At 35.6% G+C, this 12,538-nt stretch overlaps 1 protein-coding gene across 1 annotated transcript in view; it reads left to right on the top strand.

Moving 5' to 3' along the window:
- Positions 1-12,538, top strand: part of MCTP1 (multiple C2 and transmembrane domain containing 1) — a 301,653-nt gene that overhangs the window by 69,142 nt on the left and 219,973 nt on the right. Inside the window, exons 4-5 of the mRNA XM_023749929.1 lie at positions 8,708-8,787; positions 11,873-11,984. Coding sequence (XP_023605697.1) covers positions 8,708-8,787; positions 11,873-11,984 — 192 coding nt within the window. The remainder of the gene's footprint in view (positions 1-8,707; positions 8,788-11,872; positions 11,985-12,538) is intronic.

Below are 12,538 nucleotides of genomic sequence, written 5' to 3' on the forward strand. Positions count from 1 at the left end.
CTGCTGTGCACAATTCTAATCTGTGAACGATGTGATAAAAAATGAGATCGAGGGGAGGGGGAGGGGTGGGAGCATGTTCTTCAGGACAGTACTATTGCCAGTCATTTAGGAGGACTATGAAGTCCACCTCCTCCTGCTTTGTGTGGTCAACTGGTTGAGTGCACGTTGGGAACATATACAAACAAGTCTCCGTGTAAGCTAACAACAAGGAAAGCTTACACAGAACCCAGCCTTTCTGATTAAGAATTATATCAGGGCATCTACCAGTCCTGATTGCCAACCAAATGCTTTACTTGGAAAACAAGAAAGGTAAAGATAATAGGGTGAGAAATATTCCTGTCTCTATTGTATTATCAAAGATGAAAAAAAGTCTATTCTTTAGCTGGATGTAGTTTTTCAAAGCAGGATTTAAGGAAAGGGTTACAACCCTAATTCCTTGTTTTAGTTCCATACTTGACTTTCCTTTAGTTCATATCTCTAGGTACATATATTCGTTTTGGCTCCTATGTTCTGAGGACCCGTTCAGTGACTAAACCTTTTTCTATCTTTTCTACCACACCCTTCATCCTTTTCTCTAAATTGTTACAACTGGCACATGAGCCAAAAATCTCATATCATCGCTCTTTCAACAGTCTCTGGACATCCTCCTTCCCCTCAACTCTCCATTTGTATTGCTTCCAGTTGTTTCTCTTCTCCACATAAAGAAAAATATAGTCAAGGTTTTATTAAACTCATAGCACGACAATTTATAAGATCAATGAACAGAGAATTTCCTAAGTCTACAGTTGATAAGTTTCTAGAATTCATTATGGGGAGAATAGACTTATTTCACATAAGAAATAGTCTCAAGTGGATTTAGCTAAAGGAAATCAGTTAAACAGGATTAGTGAGCTGTACTTTAATATATACTATGTGGTGGCATAAGAATTATTGCGAGAGTATTCATCACCAACTCCTCCCACCAAAGAGATGACCTTCAGGGACAGAGATGTTTCTCCCTTGCTCCTCCCTTCTAGAAGGAAAGAAATGTCTACATGAGAAAAAAAAAAAGGAAATACTTTCATAATAAAGTACTGAGATCAGAGATGAAAAAAGAATTTAAGAAAGACAAGTGGGATGTAAAGGAAATTTTCTTTCTAGGGAGGTTTAGAAGAGATGAGTTAGAGCAGCTGCAACCATGAAGAAAATGGGTTGAAAAAGAAATCTGGGGTGAATAAGGACAGCACTGGACAGTTGGATCTCATTTAATGTCCCTAAGAGAAAAGTCGGGGGGAGAAAAGGAGTGACTTTTATTTACCTTTGTTGTGGATCTGTTTCTTTAATGGGATACTACACTATGACAGACGGATCACCCGTCTTTACAAGGGTTACAAATGAACTTCCCCAGCAGATAATTGGGTGAGTTCTTTCGCTTTTCTCTTGTATCACATTGTTTGCGGGTAGTTTTTATCGCGCGCTAACAGGTGGCGCGGGCCATTTTTGCTAATTTTTTTGCGCAAATGGCAACGTTCAGTAAAATTACGATAACTTTAGTTTACGTATTTATACGTTACCCGCATTCTACCGCTAGTCTATAAAAAACGTATTAATACGTGTCCCGCGCTCTACTACACTGGTAGAACGTATAAATACGTAAAACGTATAAATACGTTTCCCGCATACAATGTGGTATTCAAGAATGAGTATTACTCTATGTAAAAATCCAAATGTCAAAATGCTTATTTCAAGAAATCTCCTAATTGGGTCAAAAAGAAATTAAAAACAAGAAAATGATGGGGGAAAAAATTTGTCTAGGTATGAGAGAGCAAGAATATATACACAGAGATACACTTGTACTATAAATGGAGACAGTGACACTGTGTGCAGATGAACGACACACTGTGAGCACAGAAGCTGGGAGAGAGCACCCAAGGGTTGCTTTTGTTTCTCTACTACTTTGAGTTCTCCGTGTACAACATTAAGTAGCCACGGCTTCACTTCTACCATACAGAAGATACACAGTGAATTGTAAAAATTTTTAAGTTAAACAGAAATCACACTGGCCTCTCAAATACTAGTACAATCACAAAAATGATCATATTTTATTTTATGTATTATGTTATGCTTTTTAATATGCTTTGATATTTTTTATTTGATTTTCATTTTCTGTTAATTGCATAGGGCTTCTTTTGAAAAAAAATCTCTAAATTTTTGCTTTATTTTTTGTTTCATTTTATTCACTTTTTGCCTAACCTTGGACACACAAGGATCTAAATAAAATACATTGGTAGAAATGATATTTGAAGTTAGTAGAATTTCATGAAAATTGCATTATTTTCATGGTCTCCACACAGCCTTGTGTTGTTGACTGACTTGATTTTAATATGATGCCCACATCCTCCGTGAGGGGAGATTAATCTTGCCTGAAAGATTTCTTAGGGACTAACCAATTCTGTAGTGACAGGGAATATGAAAATGTATCCATGAACTGGATGGTTATAAAATATTAAGTGCACTACTTTCCCATATCTAGTCAGAGGAAAAAGAGCCCATGTCTACCCTGGGGTCTGATTTCTATCGATGGAAAGCTCACCAAGGGAAATACTAGTAATATAGTTCTGAACGCAGGTTACAAAATCACATTAAAGTTTCAGTGCTTGTACTGAAACTTTCTAGTAAAGACAGATTTTTTTTCAAAAAATCCTGGTACTGGATTTCTGCACAAAATAAATAAGATTGGTTGAGATTTGTATAGCTTTTAGTTTAGTGGAAAGAAAATATTCCTTCCATTCTGAATGCCTTCACAGTAAGGGCAGGAGGTGAAAACTATTTTGGAAAAGGGGACTAAAAAATCATTTATAATAAGGTAGGAGTAGAAGTAGGGAGTAAAATGTGGTACTTCTAACTGAGACAGGAGCCTCTGGAGCCTGCTCTGTATCCTCAGGGATGCTCTGGCACATCTTAAACAATGGGGTAAATTCAGCATCCATTTCCACTGAATTGAATTAAAATTCTCCATTGTCATTTCACTGACTCTGTTATCTAAGGTACACAGTGAAAACCCAGAGTTATAATGGAAGAGACAGAAATACTATAAAGGGGAAAATGTTTGTGTAAATTGTTGTGTGTTTGGCCTAATCATGAGCTTGTAACCTGGGTATTAAATTGGAGTGCTCTCTGGAATAATAGAAAAATGTTGATACTTAGGAAAACAGTTCCATCAGGGGCTATATTACTGTTTCTTAGATTGTCATTTTAACAAAAGTGGTAGTTCCTTAAATGACGCATGTCTGTTTAAGCTTAAGATATAAGATTGAAAAGGTACTATATGCTTGGTTCAATTAAAAGACCACATTACTGTCTTATGTAAAATTATTCCTCAGTAGGTTTTAAGGGCCCTAAAAGGATTTCATATACCAATAATCTCCCATCCTAGCTGTACACAAGATTATCCAGAAAGCTTTAAAGAATCTAGATGTTCTAGTCTCTTTCCTAAAGATTCTGATTCAGGACCTAGGAGATAGAGTCCATGTTTCTGTGTTTTAAAAAAACAATAGTTTATTCTGATGCACTGCTTAGGTAGGGAGTCACATTTCTAGACATTTACATGGAAACAACTGAATAGTTTGAATGGAAATATGTTTGCAGTCATAAACCACAGAGAACCCAGAAGAAATTATTCTGAAGTTAGACAATGTTGGTATTATCTTAGATGTGTGTTTTTGTTTGTTTGTTGTTGGTTTTTTTTTTTTGCATGATTCAAAAACACTTCCTAAATGCACGAATCAAGAATCTCCACTATTTTAGATTTTAAAAATCTGTAGGAAAACAAAACAAAGAAACAAACAAAAAACATGATTGTACCTTGCGTTTGCTTTATGGGCAAAGAACATGTGAGGTTATTGAGTCTTGGGATAGAATCTAGAGTCACATCATAGCTGCCATTTACTGAGCATTGTGTTAAGTGCCTGAGCTATTGTATCTCATGTATCCTGATAATATCCCTACAAGTAAGTAACTGCTATCATCTTCTTTTTAAATTTTATTAAATTTATTGGAGTGATATTGGTTAATAAAATTACGTAGGTTTCAAGTGAACAATTTTATAATACACATCCATATATTGCATTTGTGTGTTCACCACCCAAAGTCAAATCTCCTTCCTGTTAGGGTCGGGCAGGTGACAGGGGCTGTGAAAGAATTCACAACTAAAAAAAGAGATACAGAGAGGAAGTTTATTTTACTTTCCACTAAGGAAAAGGGCCGGTGCATTGCTAATCAATACAGGACAAGAAACAAAAAGCAGCTTCCCCTTTTAAAGGGTAAGGCTGCTCTTGCTAGGTGACAAGTAAGGGAGGAGGATTTGGGCTGAAGTGAAGTTTGTTTTTCAGGAGACAGTCTGGACCAGGGGTGGGCAAACTTTTTGACTGGAGGGCCACAATGGGTTCTTAAACTGGACCGGAGGGCCGGAACAAAAGCATGGATGGAGTGTTTGTGTGAACTAATATAAATTCAAAGTAAACATCATTACATAAAAGGGTACGGTCTTTTTTTTTTTTTTTTAGTTTTATTCATTTCAAACGGGTTGGATCCGGCCCGCGGGCCGTAGTTTGCCCACGGCTGCTCTAGACAGATGTCCTAGGGAGGTGTCTTATCAGTATTTTCCCCAAACCTATAAAACATGCTTAGAGCAAAAATTATGAAGAGTCCAAAAGAGGCCTGTTTGAAGGGAGGGAGTAAGGGAATTTTCTACAACTAGAGACTCCTTGGTGCATATTATCCCTGAGTTGCAAAAACAGCAGGGAGGAGGGTTATGCAAGACTGTAGCCTTGAGAGTAGCTTATCTTGTCTTGCAGTTTGAACAGAGGGGCTGTTTGAATCAGAGGAGCTAACAATCTTGGGGTTTAATTACCAGGTGCTTCTCATAAATTGTGGAAGGCTACAGCAAAGAAAAAGAAAGGCCTTTTTTTTCTGTCCTTACACTTCTGTCACCATATATTTGACCCCCTTTATCCTTTTATACCTTCCTTCACCCCCCCACCCCTTTGTCTCTGGTAACCACCATACTGTTGTCTGTCTGTCTCATCTCCTTTTTATAGGTAAATGAGTCCCAGAGGGATGAAGGTTGCTATGTCCACTCAGCAATAAAGCAACATAGCTTCTATTTTTCACTAAAAATGATTAACTGCAATGGCCACAGTTAGGTTTTGTTTTGTTTCATTTCTTTGTTTTACAATGTCAGTTCTATTCTTTAGAGTTTAATTGTTCTTTTATCGTAAAATGGTTATTTTGAAGCTGCCTAGGTCTGAAAATGAGTCATGGATATATTTTCTGAGAAGAATCTTATATCTTGGGTCATAGTGTATGATCTGGGTACCTCCCACTTTCTATTCCCATTAAGCCTCCTTACTTCATTCTATTGCCAGCTTCTCTTATACAAACAGCAGTTCCCATTATTCCCCTACGCTGAGGTATTTCTCTCCATGGCACTTGTGACTACCTAACATGCATTTGTTTATTGTCTGCATCTTTCCCTTATACGGAAGACCCAAGAAATCAAAGACTTTGTTTGTTTAACTGCTATATTTCCAGTGCCTAGAACAGTACTTGGCAAATGGTAGGTGCTCACCAAATATTTTTTTCACATAAATGAATGAATAAAAGTATGAATCATTCAAACCATCAAATTAAAACTCCCCCAAAGCCATAATTACCTAGGAATATTTCAGTAATTTGAGCTAACAAGTCCCCATTCAGGCTGATGTCAGTGGGAGTTGTTTTCTGTTATTTGCATAAAAAAATCATTTTAACTGATCCACAACCTAATTCAGTTTTTATTGGGAGACAGTTGACTCAGAAGCTAACCAAATGCATTTAGTAGAATATTTGTTATTTTAAACTCATTTGAGAATGAAGAGAGGTGTTACTGAGCCCCCAAGCAATTTCTACCTAAATTTACCTCGTATTTCCAACACAATGGAGTGGAGGGTTCATGAAAGCAAAGATCCCATTTAATTGTTCACAGTTGAATTCCCAGAACTTCACCCAGAGTTATGTTTGTTAAATTTCTGAAATTCAGTATAACAATATTTGAATCTGACTCCTTCCAATCCTGGGATTTAGGGGAAAGTAACATATTCTTTTAAAGTTTTGGATTCATTGTCTGCAAAATGGAAACAATACCTTGTTCACTGAGTTGTGTAAGAATTAAATTTAAAAATCTATGTAATGCATTTAACACAGTGCCTAACATATAGTAAATATAGAAAAAAACATTCATCAGAATTAACTGTGCATATCATGTAGTGAGAGTATCTTTTCCTTTTCTATGCTCTGCATTTCTGAAGCTCCACCTAAAGCGGTGCTCCCTCTGACAAATGGTTTATAGAACTTGAACCAAGTAACATAGCTAATAATTTCATAACGAATGAATGCTGATGTTTCCATTTGGTCCCGGGTTTATGCCTTTGCTGATTAATAGGAATTGCGAACTAAAGTAAACATCTAGCATTAAGCAGTAGGAAAGACTCTTACCATGAGAGTAAACAGAGTTTAAATGTTGAATCACCCAGTTGGGTTGTCTACACTTAATTCGCTGGCTTCACAGCTCTTCACTTCACATGTACGGGTGTACCCCAGGTGTTCTCATTGATTATACTTCACTATAGTCTCCCCAAGATTTTAAGCCTTAGGGTAATACCATTAAAAGAGATTGTACAAGAGAAATTTCTCTAATTTTTAGTGTAAATTTTATGTTGTAAAGTACAGTATTGCAGTCACTTGAAAATACCGAGGTGGCAGTTGCATAGATGTGCAAGATATTCATGTGATATGCCACTGAGTGATGACTAAAGCTCAGAAGTGTAATTGATCAAGGAGAATATTTATTGCAGGGGTGCTGTGCTTTCTACAACAAATGTACTCCTGACAGATTGTAGGTAAATCAAATGACTGTAAATTGAATAATTGAAGAGGCATTAGGGGAACTTATTACTTAAATAAATCCCCTTATGACTCTTCAAATTTAAGAATCCTTTTATAATGCAAAGTATTTATCTTACTGTTTTAATATTGATTTTTTCACGTTAAGAAGTACACCTGCACTAGAGGAAAAGCAGTAACTGATTCAGGCTGCTGTGGATACTGTTACCTCTGCTTCCAGCTTTTAAACTTGTGCCAAGAATTGGGCGTAGGAGCACTGGGCTATGGATTCTCACATCCTGGAGAGTCTAGTGGCCTGGGTTGTCCTTTCAAGAGAGAACTTACCTATTTATGCTCATATGCTCCAGTATGTGAGTATATGATTTTCTGTTTCAAAAGGTCAAGAAACACAGCTCAAACTTCATCTAGTAGCAGTTTTTTTCATCTTAAAAATTTCCTTGACCTCCACTGTTACTGTTTTTCTTTTCAGCCCCTGTTCTTTTCTTTACAACACTTATCAAAATGTGTAATTACCTATGCACTTCCTTGTTTAATATGTGTTTCCTTCACTAAACTGTAAACACTGACAATGTCAGTTTTGCTCACCACTGTTTTCTCAATGCTTAGCATAGTCTGACACATGATAAGTACTGAATCAATCTTGACTGAGGGAGTGAATGAGTAAGAAAAACTTAATAAATAGATAGAAATTAGCCAAGTCCCATTTACTTAGAGAGTTTTTTAGAAAGGCCCCTAACTGGTCTAGCTCTGAGCTCTCTCTCCAATCTCCTTCCACTCTCCATCATTCTCAATCTGCTTCACCACAATGGTTTCTTAATAATTAAATATGCTAATTGCTTGCTGTTTCCTCCACCTAGAGTGCTCTCTCCTTACTAACAGAGGTTAATCTTTCTCAGCACTGGGTCTCCATAGGAACACACTTCCTCCAAGGGGCCTTCCTGAACTCCCTATCTAAAATGACAGCTCCCAACACACCCCTTAGATTTTTTTTCTCCATAGCGTCCATCACTAAACTGTACATGTCTATTTGGGTATTTATTGACTGTTGCACCTCTAAACATAAGGAAGTCAGGGACATTGCCTGTCTCATTCACTGTAGCAGGAATAAGAACCATGAAAAGCACAGAGAAGATACTGGGTAAATTGTTTTGACAGAAGGAATAAATGTTCTCTCTTTTCTTGTCCTTTCTGTTGTTATTCATGTTAGCATTTTCCCCTAGTCATTGCTTGTGACAATCAAATTAATTTAACTTAACATTAATATAACATTACTAAATGCTTCAATCATATCTCAATTTTCACCTATTTGTATGCTTCAATGATATTGTCCTATAATATCATAGAGTTTATCTACAATGACCTGAGGCATACGAAGAACTTGGAATCACATTCTCATCATCTTTAGCTCAGTTTGGAAGACATCTTTGTTGAATTTCTTACAAACTCACTCTGCCTTCCAGGAATGCTATGCCCTTCTGTAATATGGGGAAAATATTCAAAGTCTGTGTTTCCCACATTTTTAATGATTTATTGAGTATTGAAGATTTATTGTATTTTATTGTATTATTATAAATCAATAACTTTAAGTAGGAAATTACCATTTTCTTTGAATGCTTTCTGAGATCCTAGTATTACACAGCACAGAAATAAATTTTTAAAATAAATATTAGGAAATGACCTTGTTTTGGTGACATTGACAAAATCCAATATTTTATAATTAAGATGTTTTCATTTAAAGCTTATTTTGGACTTTTTTTATAATAATGTCTTCTTTTTGGTTTCTTAGGTATTTGACTATGATTTTGGACTACAGGATGATTTTATGGGCTCAGCCTTTCTGGATCTCACACAGTTGGAGTTGAACAGGTGATCTTTGAACTGTCATAATATCACTACACCTTGTTAGGAAGCTGGGCCAGTGTAATAAACAATGTGAGCAGATCTGGGTTCTAGTCGCTGTTTAGTCTTGTGTGGTTGTGAGCCCTCATGCTAAGCAGACTTTCTAAAGTATATTTTTTCTCATCAACCCAATGGAAATAAAAACATCTTCCCTGACTATTACTCAACAACCATTCAACAGAAAAATTCTTGGATGCCTGCTTTGTCCCCCAGCACAGTGCTAAGTACCAGGAATCTAGAGATAAATGACACATTCCTTGCTCCTGCATTGCTTGTATGGTTGTAATGGGGCATAAAGAAGATTATGCTTGCTAATCATATTTATTAACTTAAGAATCAGGCCACCATATGGGAAATAAAATGTGTGCACTTTTCTTCAAAAACTGCAATTTATCACCTGAGCCAAAGAAATCACCAGTAATCCTAGGTTACCAAGGAACGCCCGGAAAGTGGAGGCAGCCTGGTTGTATTTGCTCAGTTATATCAGTTTACCATTGCTTGACCAGTTGTAAAGTTATATTTTTACTACTAATATTAATTATTCCTTTTACCTAGTTATGGCCTTATATTTTTAAAAATTCATTTCAACATAGGAGTTAAGAATTGATTAATACTATGGAAGAAAAAACAGGCTCAAGTGGTGCTGGAAGGGGTTGCAAAGGAAGCAGTAAAATCTTTGACGGTTTTATGGAGAAGGGATTCTGTTTCAGATGATCATGCTCCATCATGTGGCAGGATAGAGGAAAGCAATATAATAGGCTAGATTACTACTCTGTATTTCTATAAATGTAGATGAGTGGAGAAATATAAATTATGGAGACCCCTTAACTGTTACAGTCAGCTGAATTTGAGCACAGCTTATTGGTCTTCCAAAGATCATTTTTGCCTCAAACTTGACAGAAGAGGGGCCTTTCTGTAATTCCCACATGTCCTTCATTGCAACCTAAAGTGCAGGCTTGACCTAAGAATAGAACCCAGGTGATCGCTGGTTCCCCACCTCACTACAGTTGAAGGAAGTGTCCTAGATGGTGGTGTATGTAGTTCATTATCGTAAAAACTGAGCTCCAATTGGGATGGACTGTGCTGTAAAGACCATATTATTCTATAAAGACCGTATTATTTTCTCTGAAGACTTCTACATAAGGATATGCAAACTATTGGACTTAATCACAGAGCATAAATTTCTCTTCTCTATTAAAGATAAAATTATTGTGAAAAATAACTTTAAGTAGAAAACTATGGGATGATTAAGAAAATAAAAAGATATGCAAGCATTTGGTGTTTATGTTGACACATTATTTATTTTACATATTAACTAACCATTCCATTTTCCCCAAACACTTTTTAAAATCACATACTGCTTTTGAAAATTACATATTTATAATTATGCTGTTGCATTCCATGTATAAATAAGTAGCCTCTGGGTGTAGATAAATGGGTAATAATAGTAGCATATAAATACTTATGCTACTATATAATGCATTAAGATATTTCTTTGAAAGAAAATAATAGATGTATCATAAAGCAATTGCAAATGTCCTTAAATCTTTATCATGCAATCATTATAAAAATGTAATGAAGTTTTTCCTATTAATTTGTATATGTAATCATTATAGGAAAACAAGTCAAACCAAGTTGTAAATCCATACACATACATGCACACACACACACATATATATACACACATGCACAATATAATACTTAATATATATTTGTTAAAATAAAAAGAGTAAGTTTGTTATTATCTGGCCATAATTAGCTATAACTAAAATCATATTGGAACAATTTTCATCACAATGATTATAGCATATATATATATTATCTTTCTAACAGGTTACTTGTGTTTCAGTTAAAGCCCCTGATATTAGAAACCTGTTTATATTTTTAATAATGCCATTCCTTGACTTGGTAAATTAAGCATTATTTGAAAGAGTTTCCTAGTATTATAATGAACTACATAAAGTTCTTGATCCCAAAGCCTCGTCCCAGTATTAGACTCCAACTGTATCATTTCCTAAAAGTTAAGCTCATTGTAGGTAAGGTTCTTATCTTTGGTCTTGAGTTCTGGTTTTTACCCATAATCTAGCATAATGTGTGGGATTTAATATGTGCTTAATACATGTTTTGTGAATGAAGTGAATGAGCAAGTGACTGAACAAGCAAAGGAACATTCCTAATTTGCCAAAATTTCAAGATTAAAGTTTAGCGCCAAACGTTACACAGTCACTTGGGTTAATGAAGGGCATGAACCCTAATTTGTTAAATATAAATTAAAATACAGAAATAAGATATCGCCTATGCATTGCTTATTGAATGTATATTTTGCTTATTTTCTAAAAGTGATTGTGAGTAATAAATACTGAGCAATTCATAATGTCTTCCTCAGATACCTAACTATAATGATTGCATGATAAAGATTTAAGGACATTCTAAAGTCTTCTAAATATTGATCAAATTATTGATTTTCTTGTATTTCTGAACCTGAAAATGGTTCAGGCATAGGTTTAAAAAAACCTACAAAATAGAAGTACTGTTTTAAATATTGGAATTTCTTTCAAGTAATTAGACATTGTTTTTAAAGTATGTCTGTAATGTATAGCAGGCAAAGTATATTTTGTATTTTCCTCTTCTCTCACTCATTTATATACTCAATATCATACTCCTAATTTAAAAAAATCTTAAAGATGTGAAAGGAAAATAGTGGTCAATAAGTGACCCTATTTAGTTCTATGACTCAAATTTATAGAAAATACCCACCATTACATTCTGTGTGCTTCGAGATCATAGAGCAGGAACATGTATGTTTCTCAATACTGTTGTGGTTTTTTGGCCTTTCCAATGACCCCATGGCCTTTCTAGAACCCCACACAGGACTGAAACTTATCTAGTGAACCCAAGTATACCCGGTTGGCTCAAAACTTATTGGATAACTTAATTCATTGATGAAATGTTAATAACAACAGAAATTGTAACAGGAGTGTAAAGGCAGACCAAAATATTTTTGGCTTATTCATTGAATTACTGTTCAGAATCTTAATATTTTCTACCACAGGCCCACAGATGTGACTCTACCACTGAAAGATCCCCACTATCCTGACCATGACCTTGGAATCATTTTGCTGTCAGTCACCCTTACACCTAAGGAAGGAGAACACAGGGATGTGGTAAGTCGCCCCGCAGCCTTGTAGAGCTGTTTTCATGCTCTCAAACTTGCCCTCTGGTGTCCATTCAAACACTGTTTGAATGTTGTGAGCCTTCTCTGAGCCCAGAGGTAATAATAAAGAGAAGCAGCATATGAAAATCTGGCCTGTCGTTTGTTTCTGTGAGTATCCTGGTATCACTAGTCCTTGTATATTGCATCTCTTGAACTCAAATCTCTCTCCTATGCTCCAGATCAGAACCTCTTGTTGTAAATAAGAGACACATTTGCATCTTTTATTATCATTTGATTTACCCAGTTTCAGACATGTTGTGTTGCAGACAAATGATAGTGTTCATTCAGGGAATACATTTATTAATGAATTAAATATTTGGAGTTCTACCTGGAGGTATCCAGAACTTACCATTTTGACTATATTGTCAGGTGTGCCATAACAAAGAAAATGAAGTGAAATGATAACAGAGTTTCTGCTTTCTGGTATTTGTTTGCTGAATGATAAGTGAGTACTTTTCATCTTTTTGATGGACTACCATATCAGTGCTACCCATTTCCCAGCAC

This window comes from Myotis lucifugus, unplaced genomic scaffold (assembly GCF_000147115.1).
Source record: "Myotis lucifugus unplaced genomic scaffold, Myoluc2.0 scaffold_0, whole genome shotgun sequence".
Taxonomy (NCBI): Eukaryota; Metazoa; Chordata; class Mammalia; order Chiroptera; family Vespertilionidae; genus Myotis; species Myotis lucifugus.